This window comes from Mizuhopecten yessoensis, unplaced genomic scaffold (genome assembly GCF_002113885.1).
Source record: "Mizuhopecten yessoensis strain PY_sf001 unplaced genomic scaffold, ASM211388v2 scaffold7147, whole genome shotgun sequence".
In the NCBI taxonomy this organism is placed as follows: Eukaryota; Metazoa; Mollusca; class Bivalvia; order Pectinida; family Pectinidae; genus Mizuhopecten; species Mizuhopecten yessoensis.
The window spans coordinates 383376-409300 of record NW_018406904.1 but is presented as its reverse complement, the minus strand read 5'-3'; the positions used below and the strand labels follow the sequence as shown (position 1 = coordinate 409300).

At 36.0% G+C, this 25925-nt stretch overlaps 1 protein-coding gene across 1 annotated transcript in view; it reads left to right on the top strand.

Moving 5' to 3' along the window:
- LOC110453159 (mediator of RNA polymerase II transcription subunit 25-like) overlaps positions 1-11982 on the top strand; it is a 39543-nt gene extending 27561 nt beyond the window's left edge. The window contains exons 18-22 of the mRNA XM_021502009.1: positions 245-328; positions 1095-1170; positions 5321-5359; positions 9315-9490; positions 11192-11982. Of these exons, the coding sequence (XP_021357684.1) occupies positions 245-328; positions 1095-1170; positions 5321-5359; positions 9315-9490; positions 11192-11413 (597 nt within the window). The 3' untranslated portion in view covers positions 11414-11982. The remainder of the gene's footprint in view (positions 1-244; positions 329-1094; positions 1171-5320; positions 5360-9314; positions 9491-11191) is intronic.
- Positions 11983-25925: the final 13943 nt, after the last annotated feature.

Sequence of the window (25925 nt, the reverse complement as noted above, 5' to 3'; positions counted from 1 at the left end):
AACATACTACTAGCTATTATATTTAACACCTCCAGAGGTAGTGAAAGCATATATATCAATCAATTATTGCTTCTTTATTTCAGGTCCTTGGTCTCATTCTTTATCTATAACATGATTTTGGAAAAACATGACAAGTATGTAATAAAGATATATTATGGTAGAAAGGAAAACCTTTTTACATTATTTTTACCTGTCCTTGAATAGAAGTTCTGTTTGTGATTTGTAGTAACCTCCATTGTTACAGATGCAGCAACCCACTCCTAACACAATGGCTGGCCAACAACAGGTTGCCATGCCAACTCCACCTAATATGCCAATGATGACCCAGGTTTGTGTCCTTCAGTCTATTTATTGGTTGATCAGGCTTTCAAAAAAACAATGAACATGATTAATTAGAAAAAGGACTAAGGGCGTTTAGGGACATTTCCGGCCTCATTTGGGATTTAAATTTAGTTATATTCATAATCTGGAATAAAAAAAAAGTACCAATATGCAAATATGAAACTTCTGATTCATTCGATAACTGGTTTAGGAGATGGCATAACAAAGAGAGACATAAACCTGCATTTTCACAATAAAATGCATGAATATCATCTGTAGTGCGCTATTTGGTTGAAAATTAACTAAACACTCTTCAATTTTTGAAAGTCAATTAATATTTGACATGCTTAAATATTGTCTTACCTGAGTACAGTGCTCATTCGTAGAAAGAAAAAAATGTTTGTCACATGCGAAGGCTTTAGTCGACATACTTCCCTTAATGATTTTCTGATATGTTTACTTTGAAGTCATCATGTACTTTTTAGAATGTCAGTAAAAACAAACACTTTGGTGGAAATGTTGTTAAATATCTTTTTTGTTATACCATCAGAGGAAAATGCTCAAGTTCAATTTTAAAGTACTATTGGAACCATTTTCTGACCGTGTATTAATTTGGGTAGCTTGCCAATTGTGGTAACGTTATGTGACGTTACTTCTCTAGTGTAGTGCCTGCGGCGGTGGAATAGAGATCCTTAAATGTCTATAGTCACACGAAGATTGGTGATTTTGGAAGTCTATTAGTAACTAGTTGATGAAATATATTTACATTTCAGCAACAGAAGATCCAGGGTGCACCAGGTTCCCAGCCTGTAAAACAGGTCACTCCTCAGCAGCAACAACAGCTGTTAGGTACGTCTGCATCTATTACCTCCCCTTCGCCTAACTCTCCATTTCCTTTTGTTTCAGTCCAGTAACAGCAGATAGAGTGATTGTAATGTTAAAAACTATTAACAAACAAGGATTAATTTCAATTGTATTACATTACTTGAGCAATCTTATTACTGAATTGGCATCAGTAATGGAATAAATGATGGACACGTTAAAATTTGTTAAATGAGTGTGGAATAAGCAAATGACATTAAACTTTTTAAATGATTGTGCAATTAGGAATGGATATGGAAAAAAAACCTTGTTAAATGAGTATGGAATAAGCAATGGATATGAAAGAAAAAAACACTTGTTAAATGAGTATAGAATAAGCAATGGATATGGAAAAAAAACCACTTGTTAAATGAGTATGGAATAAGCGTACATGAAAATTATTTAAACTTGTTAAATGAGTGTGCAATAAGCAATGGATATGGAAAAAACACTTGTTAAATGAGTATGGAATAAGCAATGGATATGAAAAAACAACAACTTGTAAAATGAGTATAGAATAAGCAATGGATATGGAAAAAAACAACTTGTTAAATGAATATGGAATAAGCAATAGAAATGGAAATAATTTAAACTTGTTAAATGAGTATATGTAATAAGCAATGGACATGCTTTTTTTTAAAACTTGTTAAATGAGTATATGGAAGAAGCAATAGACATGAAAATTATTTAAACTTGTTAAATGTTCCAATCGCCTCTCCTTAAATTACTTCATGAAGTACAGTTGTTACCATTGATTTCAAGAATCGCCTACTCCCTACTTCTGTTTTATCATGTGTTCTAAATAATCGTCTGGGCTATTATTAGAATATATATGAAACAAATAATTCCCTGATATGACGCATTTTACAGCTTTTGAAAGGTACTACTACAGGCCTTTGAAAACAGCTTGCAAGTACAGCTATCTTCACTGTACTGCCTACTATAGTATCGGTAATAAATCAGTTCAATGTTGGTGTTTTATTCGCTTTGACAGTAAAATGGTCTTTTTCAGGAAAACACTGCTCCTTTTCATTAATGATCTTTTTGTTGTATACTATAAAATCAAACACAGACAATTTATTTAAAAATTTCAAGTTTGCCAACTTTGGGTCGTTGAAGCACATATCGAAGCTTTTGTTTCACATATTGTACTTTTGAATAAGACAAATTTGTAGATAAAAGGACTATGTATGGTTTGGGCATGTTTTGGCCCCCAAATGCATAAAAATTCAAAACCTTTAAATACACTTTCAAACAACTGTTTCTTTAATTTTGAATACTTCCCAAATTCTTTCTTGAAAATAGGTATTGGCATTTCTTATTATTGTTGCCATGGTAATAAGTTCAAATTTGTATAAATAAGAAAAAGTTTAATATTCGGTGAATATTGTCATATTTTGCGTATTTTTTTTTCCGGAAATTATACAGCGCATGCTTAAACAATCTCAATATCAAAGGATAATGTGTAGGCACCTGTAATACATCTTTAGGAGAAGTATTTGTTCAAGAATGCGCTCTATGGTAGTTAAGAAAAAAAGTAGGTGAAAGCCTGTCAAAATTGACTGAATAATGCAAATTTCATTTATTTATGCAAATATTAACTGGTTACCATGGCAGCCATAATTGAAAACACAACTAAATGTTTACATGATAGTACCGGGGAAGTATTCAAAGTTAAAGAATCTGTCATTTGAAAGTTCTATCGAAGATTTTTAATTTCAATGGACTTGGGGGCCAAAAAAGGCCAAAACTATATCTAGTCCTTTGTACATTTATATATTGTAGGTGTTGCTAAAAAACAAAAGTGTGCTACAGATGTTCACACGTAAACAAGAGTGTAGAATTGTTTCAAATCACAGGTTATGCTGATTTACATCATATTATATTAGGTATATAATAAGGTGACAGTACCCAAAATGGATCACCCAACTATCGATTTCTTCATTCATTGAAAATTCAACGGATAAAATATATATGTTTATGGTTGTAACAAGAAAAGAACTTTGATGGGTGTTCTAACGCCCAGGGCTCATGTGAGAACACTTGGGCGTCACCAATTAGCGTTTCCAGTATTTAGCTCACCTGCCTGAAGGGCAAATGAGCTTATGTCATGGTGCGTCGTCCGTCATTCCATCCGTCATCCATCAACTTTTCCTTTAAACAACTTCTTCTGAAGAACGAACAGGCCTAGAGTCATGATATTTAGCTGAAAGCTTTGTTTGTAGGAGCCTGACAAAGTTTGAGAACGAAAATTACCTTGACCTACTTTCAATGTCAAAGGGGGTAAAATGTGGTGAACACTTTAAACGACTTCTTCTGAAGAACTGAAAGGTATAGAATCTTGAGGCGTCACGATTCACTGCGATTCATTTATACAGCGATTATTTATGTTCGATTCGATTCACGATATATTTTTCTGGATTTTCGTCTGTGAGATGTTCAATTTCATTGGCTGATCTCTAAACCCTCAACCAATCGGCTGCGAGGATGCAATTTTCACAAAGCATTCATAACAAAATGGTGATCCGCCGTAAGGAAATGACAATTTGTGATGCTCCGGCAAGCTTCAAATCAAAAGTGTGGAAACACTGCGGGTTTCCGGGTATCGACGACTTATATATCTCATTTTGTTTATATTTTAAAATACAGGTGTATCGAATCGAAATAATCGAATTGTGGTACAAATATCGAGATATGAATCGTGGGTAAATTGTATCGTGACAGCTCTAATAGAATCTTCATATTTCGCTGGTAGCTTCCTGTGATAGAGGCAGACAAAATTTGAGTGAAAACAACCTTGACCTTCTTTAAAGGTCACAGGGGTCAAATGTGTCAAACACTTCAAATGACTTCTTCTGATGATTTAAAAGGTATAGAATCTCTCATATTTGGTTGGTAGCTTCCTGGGATAGAGCCTGACAAATTTTGAGAATGAAAATGACCTTGACCTACTTTCAATGTCTCAGGGGTCAAATGTGTCTAACACTTCATACGACTTCTTCTGAAAAACTGAAAGGTATAAAATCTTCATATTTGGCTGGTTGCTTCCAGGGATAAAGATTGACAAAGTTTGAGAATGAAAATGACCTTGACACCTACTTTCAAGGTCTCAGGGGTAAAATATGTCAAATTTCAAACGACATCTGAAGAACTTAAAGGTATAGAATCTTCATATTTGGCTGGTGGTTTACTGGCATAGAGCCAGACAACGTTTAAAAAAGAAAATGACCTTGACCAACATAATGTACTTACAAGGTCACAGTGGTAAATGTCAAAACACTTCAAACAACTTCTGAAGAAGAAACCAAAAAACATAGAATCATACAATAATATTTGGCTGTTACAACAGATGGAGCCGACAGAGTTTGCGAGTGAAATATTTGTAGTACAAGATAATATTTAATGAGAATATTTTGTTATGACTGCTTAAATATTCAGGTGAGGGATACAGGCCCTCTGGGCCTCTTGTTGCAATGTCAGTACCCAGAATGGATCACGGCTTGAATTTTGCAATATTTTGCACTGCAGATGAACATTTTCTTTCAGCATTTTAACATTTTATCTTTGGAATAGTTTATTAGTTCCGTTTCCTGAATTTATTCCTACAGTCCGAAACAAAATGTGTAATTCTCAAACTTGCCATTTTTTAACAACGTAAACAAAAACTAGATATTGAGCTTGAAGTTCGTCTCCTGATCCTACTTGAACTTAAAAATGAATCGTCTCTAGACTATAAATGTTTGTATTATAAGGCTAATTAATTATTGTAACAACTCCACTGTGGACACATTTATTGATTTATAAGTATTTTATAAAGAGTGATACGATTTGGTTACTGATCCAAGTTGGGTCCTGTCTCCTTATATTTAAGGGAGATAACAAAAATGACACATAAAGTATGGTCTTCTCCTTTTACTGGGATACTCTCACTGGCTTTTTGCAATTTAATGAATGGTAGAATCTGTTTTTTAGCACAGCTTCATTTGATAGAGGCTATTCGATCTGGTGTTGGTTCTTTTAATGTATTTCTGAAGAATCTGTGACGGATTCTTTAGAATTTAATTTCTATTTCGTGAGAACTTGCCACCAGGTTTCAAAATTTGTTTTCGAACCAACTCTTGATGCTATATTCTTGTAGATGAGATGTATTTTGGTCCTCCTCCAAATATGTACAGTGGTAGGTAGTCATATTTAAATTTCATTGTTGCTATGGTGACGGAATATTTCCCAGGGTGCATGGCTAACAGTATCTTTCCACTGTCAGTCTTTATAGTGTTGTTTGAAGCATGCTGGTCAGTTGAAAATCAGTGGTCAATGAAATTTGAAATAGAGCTCCGGTCACTAGTGGATAGTTTTCCTTTTATCATGCCTGCTTGCAACCCTTGGTCGCCATAGAAAAAATAGTTCCAGTTGGGCTGCTGTGTTATTTATCATTATGCTAATTCCATGCTGTTTTATGATATATATTTATATATATATATATAGTTTGATACTGTGCTCTGTATGTTACTGAACCAAGTATAGTTACAACTGGCCTATTATATAAAACACCTGGGAAAAGATGTGAAATACCGGCAGTACACATTTAATATCAAGATATTACAGGTATAAATGAAATTAATTGTTTGGAACTTTGTTTTCATTGAAAATTGTTCTTATTTGTTTGATTTTTCTTCAAGACAGGTTTCCTGAATTACGTCAACATTTCACTGTTTGAAGACTTTCTGAATTTTCTTTTAGTAAAAGATGTAAAATATTATTCAAAAGATGAATTTGTTTATATGTTTATTTATTGTAAATAGTAAAGTGCATGTTAAACATATTCTGAAAAATAGTTATGAATACACATGAAAATCTCACACCCCTGGTACCTCTACCAGGATAAGACTGTAAAGCGTATAATTTGCCTGTTATATGTCCATATTTATAAGCCATTGACTTCTCTAATGCTATATTGTAGTGCTCTATGATAAGCCCAGGCGACCTGATGAGAGGAAAATAAGGACTTGGTTTTTGACCCTCATTCACCCCTGAAGACACATTTGAATTCTTCCAATTCAAAGGTTGGAATAGTTATGAAATTTCAGGGGTGAACGAGTTGGCTATCAAACCAAGGATAACCATGTTATGGAAAGACGTTTATTTGCTATGGAACCTCTATGAATTATTGACTCACTTTAGTCTTATAGAGGGTATAACTATATATATATATATAGCTATTTGATCGTTCATGACAGCCTTATTCACAATAACTGTTTATTCACAGTGACTCTCTTGCATAACATTTATTGACATCCAACGTGGGCTTATCATCAATAAAATATGGTAATTGTTGCGTTGTTACTTCATGATGATGTTGTAAGTTCAATTGTCCAGTTTGGGTTGTGTTGTATCTTGGTTATCCCTATTATGAGATGATTTCTATGTGTTGTAGTAAAACGAAATGTACATTGTAGATTTATAAAGTTTGTTGTTCTTTGACTCATTCACCCTTGAAGACACATTTGAACGCTTCCAATTCAAAAGTGTGAATATAGTTCATTATGGAGTTCAAGGGGTGAGTGAGTTAATGTGCAGGGATTGCTGCATGTTATTTTCCTATAATTTCTATATTTTTTGCTCTCTTTTTGTACAATAATCATCCTTCCTTTCAGTTTTATAGTCCTTTTATATCTCAACCACTCTTTAAGACTTTAAAGACAAGAAATATATACATGAGTGTACAACTTTGTTTTGGAAATACAGTGATGAGTAAATTGTTACAATATAGTGGTGGTTTACTCTATTCGACACTTCCCGATTTTTACCAATTCATCTCTGCTTTCAAAGTCACCTTTTTTACAGAACCATATTTTGTGATAACTCGATAAATATTTATCAGATTATTACAAGCCATACATTCAGCCTTTAATCGAGTGCTATCCCATTAAAACACAAACAAATCTGATGAAAAGCATATTTCAACAAAATTTTATTTACAACTAGAAGAGTATGCATCCAGCATAAGCTGTTACAATCATATAACATGAACATATATATATACATGAACAAGTATCTGAGTATTTACTAAGTTTTACATGAACAAGTATCTTGAGTATTTACTAAGTATTAACTTAGTTTTACATGAACAAGTGTCTCAGTTTTTACTTAGTTTTACATGAACAAGTATCTTAGTATTTACTAAGTTTTACATGAACAAGTATCTGAGTATTTACTAAGTTTTACATGAAGGAGTATCTGATTATTTACTAAGTTTTACATGAACAAGTACCTGATTATTTACTAAGTTTTACATGAACAAGTACCTGATTATTTACTAAGTTTTACATGAACAAGTACCTGATTATTTACTAAGTTTTACATGAACAAGTACCTGATTATTTACTAAGTTTTACATGAACAAGTACCTGATTATTTACTAAGTTTTACATGAACAAGTATCTGAGGATTTACTAAGTTTTACATGAACAAGTATCTTGAGTATTTACTAAGTATTAACTTAGTTTTACATGAACAAGTGTCTCAGTTTTTACTAAGTTTTACGTGAACACGTATCTGAGTATTTACTAAGTTTTACATGAACAAGTATCTAAGTACTTCTAAGTTTTACATGAACAAGTGTCTCAGTTTTTACTAAGTTTTACGTGAACCAGTATCTCAGTTTTTACTAAGTTTTACGTGAACAAGTATCTGAGTATTTACTAAGTTTTACCTGAACAAGTATCTAAGTATTTACTTAGTTTTACATGAACAAGTATCTGAGTCTTTACTAGGTTTTACATGAACAAGTATCTGATTATTTACTAAGTTTTATGTGAACAAGTATCTGAGTTTTTACTGAGTTTTTTATGTGAATAAGTATCTGAGTATTTACTTAGTTTTACATGAACCAGTGTCTAGGTATTTACTTAGTTTTACATGAACAAGTATCTGAGTATTCACTAAGTTTTACATGAACAAGTATCTGATTATTTACTAAGTTTTTAGTGTCTTTAGTCAAACTTTAAATTCGACTTTTGACTGTGACATCATATTACAGGGTAAGAGTTTGGCTGTGACTAGCAAGAGGCTTTGTCGAATGTTGGACAGCCAATCTCTTACCCGAGGGTTGAGATTTCCCTGTCAACATGTACAGATGAGACCATACTTTTCTCCCATACTTAAAATAAACATGCCAGTGTCAATACTCCGTATCTATATATGCTTGTATTCTATGACGCGCATGAATACAATTATGTTAATGCTATATATATATAGAGGTGATGAACCCTGAACATAAAATCTGAAACCATTTAAAGCACAACATTAACAATGTTTTTATTTAATAATCCAACGACTGTAATATATCAGTTAAGATATCGTAAAACAAGTACAAAATTGATGAAAATTTAGCAGTCAAAACAAAGCCTTGTGTTTGGAAACTTTAAAATCTTCATCCTCGGGTGGGGATTCCTATTTCTCTTACCCTGCATGACAGGTGTTTCCGCACTTTTACCGGTGTGAGATTTCCTTGTCTCGCCCTAGGGTTGAGATGGGGGGATTCCCCTATTCATAACAATGTTATGACATCACTTCAATAATACAATGACGTCACGTCAACAATCCATCAACGTCACGTCAACCCTGAATTTAGCATGTAACGTTATCATTACATTGTGTATATGATACAAATTGGGAGAACAGGGTAAGAGAAAAAGAATCATTCACCCAACCTCGTGTTTGGAAACATAAGAATTCCCCCCTCGGGTTGAGATTCCCCTATCTCGCCCCCCAAGGGGGTGAGAGATTCTATTAATCTTTTCACTGGTCAATTTCTGTTTCTCACGGGCAAGTATGGGAGAACATTTTATCTTTAACATGGCAGACTTCAATTTCCATTGGTTCATTTATTACTGCTTTGATTTTGGCATTGTTTTCATATCCTTGTTGAATGATACAAATTCAAGCAGTGTTTAATGTTTGGTTTTAGGACTACATGAACTATTTCTGAAAGGTTATTTGTAATCAAATGATGCCGGTTATGTTGACGATTCCCTTAACTGCAAAACTTTGTAAGTATAAAAAAAAATGAAAGTACAGTATTCAAAATGTTGTCATCATATTGTTTAATATTGTAACACTTCCTACTATAGCTCAACGTATACAGCAGCAACAACAACAACAGAGACTGCAGCTTCATCAACAACAACAACAACAACAGCAACAACAACAACAGCAGCAGCAGCAACAGGCACAGCAGCAGCAACAACACCATCACCAACAACAGGTGACAAGTCAACAGATACAGCAGCTGTTACTGAACCAACAGGTGGGTAACCAGGGGATACGCATAGGTAACCAAGGGATACAGATAACCAAAGTGGTAGGTAGTGTTTCTAGCGTGTCTGTGTGACACTATCATCGGAAAGTATCACTATACCAGTTCATGGAGTGTAAAATGTGCATTTTACAAAAAAAATCATTGCAAGATGAAACACTTAAGCAGATCTTTATGTTGAACTTATTCATTAATCAGGAAAGTTGTGAACGACTGAAATTGAAAGGGACAATTTCTAATTCTAGGACTGAAATAAGGTTCTGGGGAACAATACTACCTTGTATGTATTTAGAGTTTGTAAGAAGAGGGTGTCTCTTTTGCCGTTTCGTGTCGATTTAGACATTGCGGCAATTAAATAATTAAATAAGACAATAGATTAACATTGTGCAATGCACAACGTTCATGCACAATATCCAGGGGTTACGCTCACTTTCGCTCTCTTCACCCCTGGAATATGTCATAGCAACATTGAAGTCACACGGCTAGCTACTTGATTGGTGTCGGGTGAAAAACACCTGACCTATCGCTATAGGCTGATGCTTGTTCTTTGAAGATTACAGAGGAGCGAGGCCCGACTTCAAAGCCAGTAAGTTTTACCGTTACACAACCGCGAGATTGTTTTGATGTACATCAAAGGATCAAACTTAGGTCTTGTTGTCTCATCCACAAGGTCCTGCACACTGAGCTTTGATTTTGCTATGACATATTGCAGGGTGCAGAGAGTGAAAGTGAGCGTAGCCCCTGGATATCCAGGATGATCAATGTTGTGATTTTAGTATGTATGCTTTTCGTTGAATTCAAAACAATTACATACAGGAGGTGAAGCTATCCATTATAGAAATCAAGATACATTGAATGTTCGAAACAAAAGGAAATCACCGTGAACTTTGGTTATTTGAATATTTTCAGGTGGTATTGTTAAGATGACTATTTTGCATGCTTATCATAAACTTTAGTTGTACATCTCTCCAGAGTCGGTGGTGGTTGAACTGATATAACAAGCTGTAGGCCTTCTCTTCATAGGCAGACATGCTTATTGCCATGATTTGATAAAAGTGTTTGAGGAGTTGAAGGTTGGGAGTTGACAGCCAAAACCTTTCGGACAAAGATTCTGGTAGTCAATACGGGGCAATGATAACACAATCCTGGTGCTATCTACATGGACAAATTGTTATTTATGAATTTAACCCAAGTACTGTACTGTCACTGCCACAATGCATTAGTATGAATAATTTCAAGTTATCTCATTGAGTTGTGTAGCAATTATCATTACTTAAGGTAATTGTGGGCATGCGATTCATTTCAGATTTCAACAAGTTTGTTGGGAGTTACATCCCTTTTCTGATAACTGTCTACCCTAGTCATGCTAGTATCAATGTTTGTCAGTCCTTCAGTTGCCGTTAAAGGTCGGTCTGTCAGCTGGGTGGGCACTTCCCATTTTTGATTGCTGGCGATATCATAATTAATTGGAGTTGATCTTAATTTATTCATCAACGATTCTGAGAAAATGTCAAAAGTACTGTTACTTACTTTCTTGACAGATATTTATTATACGTGATACACATGATCAGTACTTTATATGTAGATGTGCCTTGGGGATGTATTTTGGCTAAAAAATGCAATAGCTTCTTTCTATAAAAGACTTTTATAGCTTGCATATCCTTATTGACTTGAACTTGTTTATTTCTGCAGCAACAAGGACAGCAGATTCGCCAGCCTAACATACTGATGCAGCAGCAGCAGCAGCAGCACCCTCGGGGTCAGGCACCGATGCCCCAGGGGCAACAGGGGGCAATGGGTGGGGGCCCAGCCATCATGCAGGGAGGGATGCCGCAGATGACACAGCCTGGTCCAGCATCAGGACCAGCAAGTCAGAACCTTTTTGAAGATCTGAGCCTGGAAGGATTTCTGTGAGAACCATCTGACCAGTAAAGCCACGAAGTTACAGCAGTGATAAAGAAAGAGACTGACCATTTCAGTTACAGGTTGACCATGATGAAAATAATGGTCATTGTTTAAGGTCAGATAAAACTACCATGAAGAAATAAACAGCTGTATTAATTGTTGAGGTCAATTTTATGAATGACAATGGATAAATAGAGTTTACTATGTGGAAAAGCTTGAAAACATTGCTTTGATATCAGCAAAACGCTTTTTTGCCAGCTATTTAGTTTAACAATATTTGATGATAGTGACATGAGTTAAACACTGCTTCATGAATATGACCTAAGGTCAACAAAGGTTCATTAACATGACATGTGACCAATACAGGTTGATGCTGGTAGAAAGGTCAACAAAGGTTCATTAACATGACATGTGGCCAATACAGGTTGATGCTGGTAGAAAGGTCAACAAAGGTTCATTAACATGACATGTGGCCAATACAGGTTGATGGTAGAATAAGGTCAACAAAGCTTTAGATGGTAAAATGAGGTCAATAAAATAGATGGAGGTTGGTGCTTCATTGATCCATAAATCTAAAAGATATAAACTTGTCAATAAAGCTGAGACCTAAAATAGAAACTTGGACTAGCTTGACCATGTTACATTATGCTAGTGAGAGTGTTGTAATGTAGGTGTTTCTGTGAGCTGTATGTGATTTACACATTATCCATGGCCTAATTAGCATCAAGTTAATTATTTTTAACTAAGCATTATCAGATGGTAGACAGTTAAATTGCCTTTCATCTGTTGTTCTTTGTCAGTCTTTAAACAATTCTTGTTATTGCTATTTCTCAAGAAGCCTAGAACAGATTCTTCTAAAATTTTGTATTTCCCAAATTTCCAATGCAGGTTCCCATGGATCCTTGGTTTTGCGTGTTCAGTTTTGAGACTGATCAGAAGAGCAAGATAGCAGTTAAAAGCTTGTAATAGCTATTTCTGAGAGAAAAAGAAATCATTACAAATTTTCCTAAAATTTTATAAATTAAGAGGTTCTTCCTGTTCCCTGGTTTTTTATTTTGTGCTTCAAGAAGGTTGATCAAAAGAAAGAAAGTCAGAAAACTCTCTTGTTACACCTTAATAATAGGTCAGTCAACAAGGACATTTTACAAGGACATTGTCAAACACAGAAATAGGAAGTTTTGCTGAAAAGTTACTAAAAGATGCATAGACTGTTGACATGACTCAATCCAACAGAGAACAAAAGAGAATAGACCAAACTAATGGTGGGCACCAAGATCCCCAGGGATGTCCTGTTAGAAGTTTTCATAAGAAGAGAATAGACCAAACTAATGGTGGGCACCAAGATCCCTCAGGGATGTCCTGTTAGAAGTTTTCATCAGAAGAGAATAGACCAAACTAATGGTGGGCACCAAGATCCCTCAGGGATGTCCTGTTAGAAGTTTTCATAAGAAGAGAACAGACCAAACTAATGGTGGGCACCAAGATCCCTCAGGGATGTCCTGTTAGAAGTTTTCATCAGAAGAGAATAGACCAAACTAATGGTGGGCACCAAGATCCCTCAGGGATGTCCTGTTAGAAGTTTTCATAAGAAGAGAACAGACCAAACTAATGGTGGGCACCAATATCCCTCTGGGATCTTCTTTCAGAAATTTGCATGTTATCTATGAGATTTTTCAATCCTCCCATCATGATCAAAGTATAATGTTTTTTGGATTTTTTATGTTTTTTTAATATCAGTTTCTTTTATATACAGCTGTTTACATACCAAATCTTGTTTTTTCTTCAGTTACTAAGTATCTATTTATTGTCTAGCGATATTTGTTTTTCACATCAAATTTTCTTTTCCACATTTTGTTAAATTCACCCCTGCAATTGAAAGAAGTGACAGCCTAGAAAAATTACCTTGGAAAAGAAATTTTGAAATTCTTATTTTTTTTTTACATCATTTTGATATGGACAACATAAAAAGTTTACCATTCTGAGTTTCACATTATGTATCTTAAAAAGAATTCAAATTGCATTTGAACTGTATGATATAAGGATGGTGTGATAGAATTGATCTCACATCAGGACCATATGTTACGTTAAGATTTTATAATTTCTAGATCACAGCAAGTATTGCTGGTCATTCAACTTCATATTTCTGTCATCTGGGTCATTTAATTTTCTACAATAGTTCCTTTCCATTGATGATTTGATCAAAGTCCAATCTTTGTCAAAGATCATAGACCTTGAAAAGATGATGCTCAAAAGTGACATTTTGATTGTAAAGCTGAACATATTATAATATTAATATGAAGTCCTGTTATAAGCACGGGGGCCTGACACACACTACCGGTTGTACTATTCCTTTACATACAATCCCATAGTTACGGTGTCTTGTAATGTTGTCTCCGTGGAGATTAAGAAAGAGGAGTCACATACAGGAAATAATCTCAGGACAATGTTTATTTCCCGTAAACCGAGTCAAAGAATACAAGTCAAACCTAAATGAGATTTGTTTATGTTGATAAAACTTATAACTGCAAGCAAAATTATTTTATTGGCAGTTTTGTTTTTACGTTTATTTCTTGGGGGTTCATGCAGATGTGAATTTGATGTTAATGAATCGATGAACATGTTATTAATTATCTGACAAAACTACACTTTACAGTGTATTTATCCCATATAAATGTGAAAATAGCTCTGCAGGTATATATACTTTATTATTTATTAAGAATTCCCATCTCTGATCTGTTAAATGTTATCATTTTGACATCATGTCTGTTATTTTCGGTGTGATCTAAGAATGCTGTGATGTCATTTCTATTATTTAAATTCTGATGGTACAGTGAGTGTTAATGCATGAGGCAGTATACAAAACCTCCGTCAGTTCACCACATTACATCACATTACACCACATTACATCACATTACATCACATTACACCACATTACATCACATTACACCACATTACATCACATTACACCACATTACACCACATTACATCACATTACATCACATTACATTGCATTACACCACATTACAACACATTACACCACATTACATCACATTACACCACATTACACCACAGTACATCACAGAGAATCTTAGTATTCTGTAGATGGTGAATACATCCCGGCACTGCTATGATGATTCCTCTGTCAGATCACCACATTACATCACATTACACACGGGTACTGTACTACTGACCGTCAGGTTCGTCAGAGAATCTCAGTATTCTGTAGATGGGGAAGACATCACCGCACTGCTATGATGATTCCTCTGTCAGATCACCACATTACATCACATTATACACATGGGTACTGTACTACTGACCGTTAGGTTCGTCAGAGAATCTCAGTATTCTGTAGATGGGGAAGACATCACCGCACTGCTATGATGATTCCTCTGTCAGTTCACCACATTACATCACATTACACCACATTACATCACAGAGAATCTTAGTATTCTGTAGATGGTGAAGACATCCCGGCACTGCTATGATGATTCCTCTGTCAGATCACCACATTACATCACATTACACTCTGGTACTGTACTACTGACCGTTAGGTTCGTCAGAGAATCTCAGTATTCTGTAGATGGTGAAGACATCACCGCACTGCTATGATGATTCCTCTGTCAGTTCACCACATTACATCACATTACACCACATTACATCACAGAGAATCTTAGTATTCTGTAGATGGTGAAGACATCCCGGCACTGCTATGATGATTCCTCTGTCAGATCACCACATTACATCANTCACATTACACACGGGTACTGTACTGTACCACTGACCGTTCGGTTCGTCAGAGAATCTCAGTATTCTGTAGATGGTGAAGACATCACCGCACTGCTATGATGATTCCTCTGTCAGATCACCACATTACATCACATTATACACACGGGTACTGTACTGTACTACTGACCGTTCGGTTCGTCAGAGAATCTCAGTATTCTGTAGATGGTGAAGACATCCCGGCACTGCTATGATGATTCCTCTGTCAGTTCACCACATTACATCACATTATTCACACGGGTACTGTACTGTACTACTGACCGTTAGGTTTGTCAAAGAATCTCAGTATTCTGTAGATGGTGAAGACATCACCGCACTGCTATGATGATTCCTCTGTCAGAAATCTGGCTACTGTTATGATAAATTCAAATGGTTATATATAAGTGACTGAATCAAATGCTGCCATAAGTTCAGAGATCATCTCACAAAAATTGCTTTTGTGTGAGAGTTGCTTCTTATACAGGAGGAGAATATGGGTTCCATTTGTTGGTATTCAGTAACCTAACCTTGCCATTGCTTCTGTTTATTGATATGCCGTGTAGATGTTGTGTATGCTTGTAATCCCACCCCGATAGTGCTCACACAACTTACCAATAAAGAGGAGCGATGTGAAGATGTAATTTTAATGAGATCGGTTGTAAGGTTGGTGAGCATGGATCGTTGCTGCGTGTGTGAGATCAGTGTGATCAGTGTGAATACGAAGGAGCGAAATGAATAAAAGTGTGTTGAAAGTGTGAATCATATGAATACATTGTTCAAGTAGTGGGAAAGTGTGGTCGATGTACATGTGCATACAAGTGTGATCAGTATTAAGCTGTAAGAAGTGTGAATAAAGTATTTTATTCAAGTGATATGCATTGTGAAGTGTTTTATATGTTGAATTAAGACTAAAAGATACATTCAAGCCATTTAAACGACAGCTGATATTCACAGTGATTTTCTGAATCTGCTCTGAACCACAAAATCCAGTAAGTCAAATCATGTAACTGTGTATTGATACTGTCTCAAGCTGTGTTTAGCTCAATTGGCCCTACATAAGTGTAAGGAAGCGTTTGCTCCTTGTTTTCGCTACTAATTTTTTTCTCTAGAATGGAAGTCCTATGTTCTATTTCTCTAAATTTCCCATGAAGGTTTCCCTTGGTCCTTAATTTAGAGTGTTTCATTTTGAGAATGATCAGAAAAACAAGATTTTGACAGTTAAAGTTTATTGTTGCAATCATAGGATGGTGGGCTCCAAGATCCTTCTGGGATCACTTGTCCTTGCATCATTCAAAAGCAGAAAGAAAAAAAATGGAAAATAATGTATGAATCTTAATTTAGAAGCAGAGGGGTGGGGTGGAATTGATATTAAACTTCTCTTTTAAAATGAAAGGGATTTGGCCAAGAATATGGCACCCCTAAAGGCAAAGCGTTGTGGCAAAAAAAGAGGGATTGATATTGAAAAGACTACTCTCAATATATGGATAAAGGGATTTTTACCTAATTTGGTATTTGGCGTCACTGGGCCAAGGGAATAATGAGTCGGACATCATCAAACACATCTTCAAATTAAGAACAGGGTTATGACAACGAGACTGCAAGACTCGCTAATGCACTGGATCAAAAAATGTGGACAGTCAATAGAATGAAATATTTCCCAGTAGGATCATGACAGCATAACACTTAATCTGTAGTCTTCTTTATACTGCATCTTTGGAAATCCTGTAAGTGTGTCCTTCAGCATTCGAATTCCAAAAAGGAAATCGTGATATTTACAGGAATCCCTTGAATAAGTACATGTACTTAATCAGCTGTGACCTGTAAACATCGAAGGTTGGGAAAGCATGCATGTTATTATCAGGAAAAAGGAAGGTTCGTGACCGGGAAAGGGAAATCGAAATCGTCACACTTGTGATAACCCTATACATGTAGCTTACCAGTAGGCCTTTCTTGTGAAGTAATGTTGTAAGTTTTGATCTAGGTAACGGCAGATCTAGAAGAGTTGCATGAGGACCTTGATTTCAACTCTAAGGAAGGTATACAAGCTTCTTATCATTTCAAGACAAAACATTGTCGATAAATATATGAAAGAGGTGTTTAAGGATTCACAATGCTATTGATACCTATCCTGATAGACTCTTCGATAAATTCATTCTCACATGAAAACAAAACATCGGATGCGAGAGGGGCATAGTTTGTCCCCATGCATAGATATATGCAATTAAACGGCCGTCTGCTTGAAAATGTTGTCATCAAATTCAATAGATATTCTCAACCTTGAATTCGATCACCTCTCAATCCGGTCTTTGTCTTGTCTTTTGTAAAATGTGTTCCAAAAGATTCTGCAACCATACATTTATATCACATTTCGTAAAAAAGCTCCTGTGATATACGTGTATAAGACGGGGACATGATTATTTGTTACAGCTATATTTGAAGCTAAGGTAAGGTGTTTTAGAGTAATTTTATACGTTTTAGTCTGTACGCAGGCCAACGTCCAGTTACGTATATGATGATAATATTTTATTTTTTTTAATTTAATTTTTTTATTTTCAAAGATTTTCAGAACATGNGAAATTTCTTTAAATCCCTAAAACGTACAATTACTCTACACAACTTGGCTTAAGTCCAATTATAGCTGTAACCATATCTCAAGTCCCTGTGATATAAGACAACAAAGCTCCGTTCGTTTTTTAGAAGGGAAAAGTCAAGTCTTCTGATAGAAGAAACATGTTTGATAAATCTTCAAAATCCACCTTTTATTTATTATACAATGTCACAAAACGACTGTTTCCCTCATTTAATGGTACTTTTTTACTCGGTATGGCAGAGAGAAATTTTAGTAACGGTTTGGCTTGGCGTATCCTAGCTTAGGCCTAATGGCCGCTATTCGGGAAGAGCACGGTTAGCTATGTAACAGGATTGGACTCTGCCACTTTCCAAGTCCCACTGTCAACCCAGGAACCCAATGGCAACCAAATTGAACCTAAATTTAATACTGTACTCTTTACACAACTCTCAAAATACCACGAGAACACTCAATGTAAATCAAGCAACTTCTTTATTAGCAGAAGACCCCTTCAAAGATTCCCTATTGCACAAACTGTAACGGAAACGAGTAATAAGCCGCAACTCAATGCTAACGGTACTCGGGGTCAAAGCCAAACGTATGGTGTCCAGTTAAGAGTTACAAACGTACTCAAATATATTCTAAAATGCATATTCAGTAAATGGTGAATTGATACTTTGCATCATAGACTAATAAACATTTAAAAGTGATATTTTTATTCTTCGTTAGTCTATACATTTATTTTATTTCATGGATAATAATTCTACAAAATACAGAATCCAGATATGATTATGTTTCATCACATTAATAATTGTAGATCAAAATATGGTTTTATTGATCAGATTGTATAACAGTGAACTTTCTGATAGCCTTGTGAATTTACTATGGTGATACAGTTTTCAGGTCGTTATAATTTTTAAGAGAAAAGATCCATGGTTTGGAGCTATCACTAAAAAAACGGGGTATACTCCCATCCTCAACCACTTCGCGATTTATTTAGAGTACACTCCGTATTTTTGTGTTGTATCTCCATAACATGAAAAATATATTCAAGTTAATCCGAATGCGGCAAACGGCAGCTATGCACGGTAAAGCTGGTTTTTTAAACCGGAAATGAAGTAAGTGAAAGTAGAAGTTCAGTGTCAACAAATATACGACTAGTTGTAGTGAGATTTACATTTACGCGACCTTCACCTTCACCGGACAGCTGTGTTTTGTAACCACTTTTCAGACCGATGCTACTTTTTGCAACATTATTCTTCACACACGGTATGTACACTGTAGGCGAATGCTCGACATTACTTGACCTTGAAAGCAGACAACGTTTTGCAGACCAGAAACAACTGAACACGTGTGACGCCAGATACGATGTTTATTTCAATCAATCAAACATTGGCACGCTATCGACATCGTTCGTCAATACATGAAATCAACGCTTGACAGTACATGCACACACTGCACACATCGTGAAATGTACGGCACTACCCAGTGAAGTAAAAACAGAAGTAATTAATAATTTACCGTTTTGTCTTCAGACCTGTACATTATAAATGTCAATAATTAATAAACCATTTTCACTGCACGGACCCACATACTTTAGGTCTATAGATCCGTGTAATCTTTTGAATGGCAGGCCTGTCAAATATTTTGATCCCGCCTGACAGTTATGCTATTTTTGTTAATTCATGATTGTTGGAACAGCATGCGTGCTCACTATTTCACGTGCATTGGTTATTGGCACGCGCATGGTATATCGCTCAATAATGCACTCTTTTTAACCAATGAACATCACAGACGTGGTAGAATAGATCTTCATTGTCTTAGATTTTCTTTAAATTTTCTGTTATTTAATTAAGTTGAATTACTACACGTACAAAAACGATCAGAAGCCTTTGATAGCGGGTTCCTGAATTCAAACACTTAAAACAAAGTTTGAAAAATTACTTATAACTCTTTTTAACAATAAATTTATGTGGAATAATTGTTTATATTATCGCAGACATATTACACCAATTTTCACAACTATTATTACACATGCAATTCACAAGAACTTAAAATTTACTTTAGGTTATGTACATTTATTTATTGTTTCAGATTGGTAATACACAGGTACTTACTTTCACAGATAATGAGCATTGCATGTACATATGTACGTACTAACGTTGTTTCAGACCAAATTCATTGTCAATAATTACACCTGTATTTACTATTACAGACAGGCTATGAATTTATAATCATTGCTTCAGTCTGGTTATAAATTTGTGTTAACTTTCACAAACATGTAACAGAAAAATAACATATTGTTATTGTTATTGATAAAATCTGGAATAACATCACAGCGGTCCTTCGTTATGATACACATCCCCTAATAAAGAAAAAAATGACAATCGTCAAGCAGACCATGTACAATTTTAACAGGTACTGGACACCGTCTACACCCTAGCGAGACAATGGTCAACGCCTTTATGTCATTGCACATCATAGAGAACCAATCAGAAACTCCTGACACAGTTGCTATTGAGGAACAGACTTAGGACACTCACTCCTAAAGGAACAGGTCTGTACCTCTGCTGGAGAAGATAATGGGGGAGAACTTGACACCCATCTACAATGTGTAAACTCAGAATCAAAAGATTTGAACATGAACTCCCTCATAAAATTGAGAATGATATAGCAAGTGTGCTGACAAACTTCCCAAGCATTACACTGAATGATTTTTTTTAAAGTAGACAAACTCTTGATAATCCAAAATTAAAGTGGGAACACTATAAAATGTTCATTAATCAGTCTTTGACAGAGCTTGATAGACATATAGAGAAGGCTGTAAAGTTCGAGAAGGTTACAGAATCCCCGAATAGCTCAAATAGTAAGATGTCAAGTTAGAGCTCAACAGTGGCTAGGATGAGTCCAAAGGCTGAAATAGAGAAGATACGTCTAATATTCGCTGAGGGGGAAGCAGCCTTAAACGAGAAGCAGGCTCAAATAGACCTGAAAACTGCTCAAGCCAAAGCTATGGCAGAACACCAAAACACTGACCTCAGTTTGGACCAGCCTGAGGAGCGCCATTGCGTTCACATTGTAAATAACACAACTGAATAGTGTACAATGCGTCAATTTGACACAAGTCTTCCCGAAAAGGTGCAATGCAATCGCAGTCAATAATTGTAGGTGTTTTCCATACAAGACTAGAAATAGAGTTATCGGTCTTCATGTTGTTTTACTTGAACGATGAGTGTTAACAATTTTAATCAAAGCGCTTGGCAGTTGCTTGCAAGAACACTCTCGGGTCTTCTTGCTGTTTTACTTGAATGTTTGTTTTAGCTCTTTATTCTTGTTAACAAAACATTAACATGTACACAAACTAATATGCAGATTATTACAAATATTTACTGTGCAATGATGTGGCTATTAATCTGATGTCACCAATATATTAACTTGCAATTGCAATTCGCAAACAAACAGTAAATGCATTATCTAACAGTCTAAATGTAGTTGAAATAATCTTCCATCATTTTTTGGTTGTATACATGCACTTTTTCACGGTTTTCAAGATCATACTCAGGAAAGTAGCATGAAAGTCATATTATGTTTAGAGGTTATTACATGCCTGTTTTCATATCAGACCCCAGATTGGCCCGAGCTTCCGATATCGGGCCCAAGGGCCGAATAGCCTCGGGTTAGACAACCAAAAAACATCACCCCTTGGGTTGAAGATTTCTCTATCACACTCTCAAGGTAGGGGAAGATTCTATTAGTCATTGTGTTTGCCATACTTCAAATTTTACATTCATGAATTAAGACCCTGACTCAAGATCACCGAACCTGTCAGGGCACCTGGACAGAGGTTGAAAAGAGTAAAAGCTTTACATGGAGAGAACATGAGACTGTAAATAGAGTATTACAGTCTACGGAGACATGTCTAGAAGGACAGAGTGTACAGTGGTACACAGACACCAGAAATGTGGTTAATATTATAGGACTTCCACAACTAAATCAGCCAATAAATTAATAATAATTAATAATTTAAATAGGTAATTGTTGATGTATTTTACATTAAATGAAATCTTTACAAAATGTATACTTTTGGTAGATTTTAATATGTGATGGCGGATTGATATGGGGTCAAATGTCAGAGGGTGTTCCCGTCCCACTTCACTGGTTTGGCTTATAAACTTCCGGTTGTCAAAAGCAGACGCCTGTTACGCTCTAATATGCCACTAAACCTGCCAGAAAATGACTTTTGAAGCCTTTGTCAGGTATGTATCTGTTAATGTAGACAGTTGTCACTGGTGTTGAACTTCAAATATTAACGGTACTACCTCATAAGCTTAGGAATAACAAATAGTAAATCATTCAGTTGTGCGAGTCCTATTATAGAGAAAGGCAGCAAGAAGCCAGAGTTGCAAGATATAGCAGCAAACATACATGATGTATGTCAGAGAAATGTAATCGGTATAGACACTGTGTGGATTTATAGAAATAACAGTGAAAAGGCAGATCACCTTAGCAGGTGCATGGATTATAGTGATGATTGGTATATATAGAGGAATGTGGGTTCAGAAAGTTAGACATAGATTGGGGAAAGCATTTCATTGATAGTTTTGTTTGTTAGTGTTTTACGTCCTATTAACAGCTATGGTAATTTAAATACGTGCCAGGATTTTATGGTGGAGGAAAGCCGGATTTCCTGGAGAAAAAAACAACGACCAACGGCCAGTACCTGGCGACAGCCCCACGTAGGTCTCAAACCTGCGACCCAGTGGTTGCTAGTGGTAGCAGAATGTCTTAACCACTCCCCATTGATAGGTTTGCTAGTAATTTAAATGCCAAACGTAAGGAGTTTATTTCCAGTACAAGTGGTGTAGATGCTTTTCAACAAGCATGGGGTCACGGGACCAACTGGTGGGTGCCACCATCTAGATTAATTAGCAAGACAATTTACAATTTTTTCAAAAAGAAAGCTAAAGGAGCTTTGGTCATTCCAATGTGGGTATCGGCTCCTTTTTGGCCAAAGGTACATACAAATGGAAAGTTCATGTCATTTGTCAGCGATATGAGAAATTACTAATCTTGCATTGTAAAGAAGACAATATGGTAGTAACGGAATATTTTGAAATGGAAGGTCAAAGTTCAAGATGGTTGCCTTACATATTGAAGTATAATGTATGTTTGTTACAGGCTTAGGACTGAAAGGCACACTGGAGGAGGAGGAGGAGGAGGAGGAGGAGGCTGGAGTGGTGACGGAGAATCTGGACAGACCGACGTCCATCTGTTAACATCATAGTGATTCTACGAACAAAAAGTATTTTGGTGCTTTTCAAAGGTATGAACAGTTCATTAAGTATGAAGGGGGGAGTGCCTTACCCACTGAACCCATTCATACTTTATTATATATGACAAAGCTGATAAAACATCCGTGAGTGTTATTCAGTCGGCTTTATATGGTATAAAGTGGGCGCACATTGTTTGCGGTTTGAAGGATCCTTCATACAGTGATTTTGTGCCAACTTTATTTGAATCGGTCAAAACGGCAAAAGAAAGATATTTTACCTTCAGAGCAAATTGTTCAGTTATGTGAGAAGTATGATAGTACCAAAGAATATTTTGATTTTGAGAGATTTGTCAATGATTGTTTTATTCTTTTCTGGATTTTTGATGAAGTCAGCTCTTTAAAATGTGTAGATGTTACTTTTAGAGAGAAAAAATTGACATTGTATATATCTAAGAGAAAGACAGACCAATATATATATAGACAGGGAAATAGAGAGCCTATCAATAATTAATGAGCAAGGGAGATAATCGTTGCTAGATTGAAAGAGGTAATGGGCGTACGCATCATTACAACCCTTACCATATAAATCCTCAGCAATTTACTTTCATTCGTCTCATTCTGGTTGAAAATGACGTGCAACAGATTGACAAATGACAGTGATTCTCACCAATAAGAACTATTTATGACCCTTTTTCTTTTTGACCAACAAAACCAATGGTCATTTGAACATTTTCGAAGTTCCCAATGGCTCTTCGGAACACTCGAGTTTCGTTCGGAAAAATTTATAACTCGGGATTATTCCAGCCATTTTAGTATATAGTACTGTGTGCTTCCTAATACCAATCTTTTAAAATATATGCGTTAATATAATAATTAATATTTAAATATATCAACTAACTTATTGATAACATTTTATATTGGTGTTAATGACACTTGCGGTAGAAAAATACGAAACAGTTTGTGCGCAAAGCTAGTTTCACACAGCTGCCGTTTGCCGGACTAGGTAAAAACGGCCTCGATTTACCCAAGTGAAATCGGCCCAAGGTAAAATCGGCCCTATGTATACATGGAATATACATAAATGTTATAATAATCCCTTTCTTTGGGTTTCATTTATATATCAACCTCTGAACATATATATTTAGATTAATAAATTCCTTTCTGCATTTCCTTGTCTCAGTCGCGAGTTCCACAAGGGGAGGTAATAACCTGTACTAATGTCGTCGCGTAAGATAGTTATCATTTTGTGTGTAATCTGAAACACTGACATTATTTAATTAGATTTAATTATTCGAATGATTTTTTTATATGATTAATGAGGAAGTTAGCCAATGCACACAGGTTTTTTTCTTTAAAAACTGTATACATCGTTACCAGCTCTTGCCACGTGGAGGCCTCCTCTTTAAGAGCCATAATGTTTAGTTGATGTCTCACAATATATTTTTATNGCCGATGCACACAGTTTTTTTCTTCTTTAAAAACTGTATACATCGTTACCAGCTCTGGCCACGTGGAGGCCTCCTCTTTAAGAGCCATAATATTTAGTTGATGTCTCACAATATATATTTATATATCCAAAGTTCAAAATGATCAATAATGTTTGTCCTATTCACTGCCCTACACTATTTGTCCTATTCACTGCCCTGCACTATTTGTCCTATTCACTGCCCTGCACTATTTGTCCTGTTCACTGCCCTACACTATTTGTCCTATTCACTGCCCTACACTATTTGTCCTATTCACCGCACTATTTCACTTTTCAACACTATTTGTCCTTTTCACTGTCATACACTATTTGTCCGAAATGATCACTCTCTGGGTGCGTAGATGTTGCCAACCTTCCGCAGGAAGTCTGATGTTGTGAGGCGGTTGTCCGGATCCCTAGAGTCGAGCCGGTCCCACAGGACAAAGATCTTACCCTGGACACGCTTGTAGGTGGTGGTCTGGTGGCAGGCCAACAGGTTTTCTTCCACGAGTCGCATCTGAAGTTCACGATCTCTCCTTCCTTCTTCATGAGAGGGACCAGGAGGTAGAAATGGAGGTTCGCTCGACCGGCCTTGCCATTCATCCTGCGGTGCCATCCTGTAAAAAGAAATCATAACGATAAAATTTATCAAATCATAGGTACACAAAACACTAATTTTCATTTCATGTAGAATCTATATTCTAAACTGCCAGTGGAATTTATACATTTTCATTTAAATTCGTCAGGTGTTTAAAAAAACAACTATCGTTATCTGCTAATATTGTATTGAATATTTATATTTATCAATGTTACGAGGTATCACTGATGGTTGTTGCGACACACAGATGTGTGTGTGTGTGTGGTCGTGTGAAAAGGGGCGGGGCGTAGTATGGTAATACACAGTAGCCTGAGTGGCCCGTGTACCACGGGTAGTGCGTGATTTACCTGAGGTTTCAGGTGAGCTGTACAAGGTGTACAGGTGTAGTGTCATTCGAGCTCTGGCAGCCAGTGTATACGCTTGTTTGGTTCGCCTGTTGTGTGGTTTCAGGTATTTAAGGAGCTTAGACCGGCCGGGAACCTTAAAGGTACAGGGACGGGTCAAGAGTGAAGACCGATGTATGGACCAAGTCGATGGAACATCTAAAGGGGACAAGATTGCGAGAAATTTGAAATTATGTGTAATAAATTCAAAATTAAAGCGTATGCTGCGGTCAGCGATATTCTATTTCAGTGTTGAGTTGTAATTGATGATTTATGTTCGTTTGAATCGGTGAATTAGGACATAAGGCAATTGATCATATTCATTAATTTAACACATACTCTGATTTCTTTTTATACTGATTCCTCCATCCGAAGGGTGATCCGTAGGTTTTTAGCCAAAAAAAGGTCCAAAATTCTTTTCGCATCGCTCCGCTCGGCGAAAGATTTGATTCTACGCCCCCTCTTTCAAAAA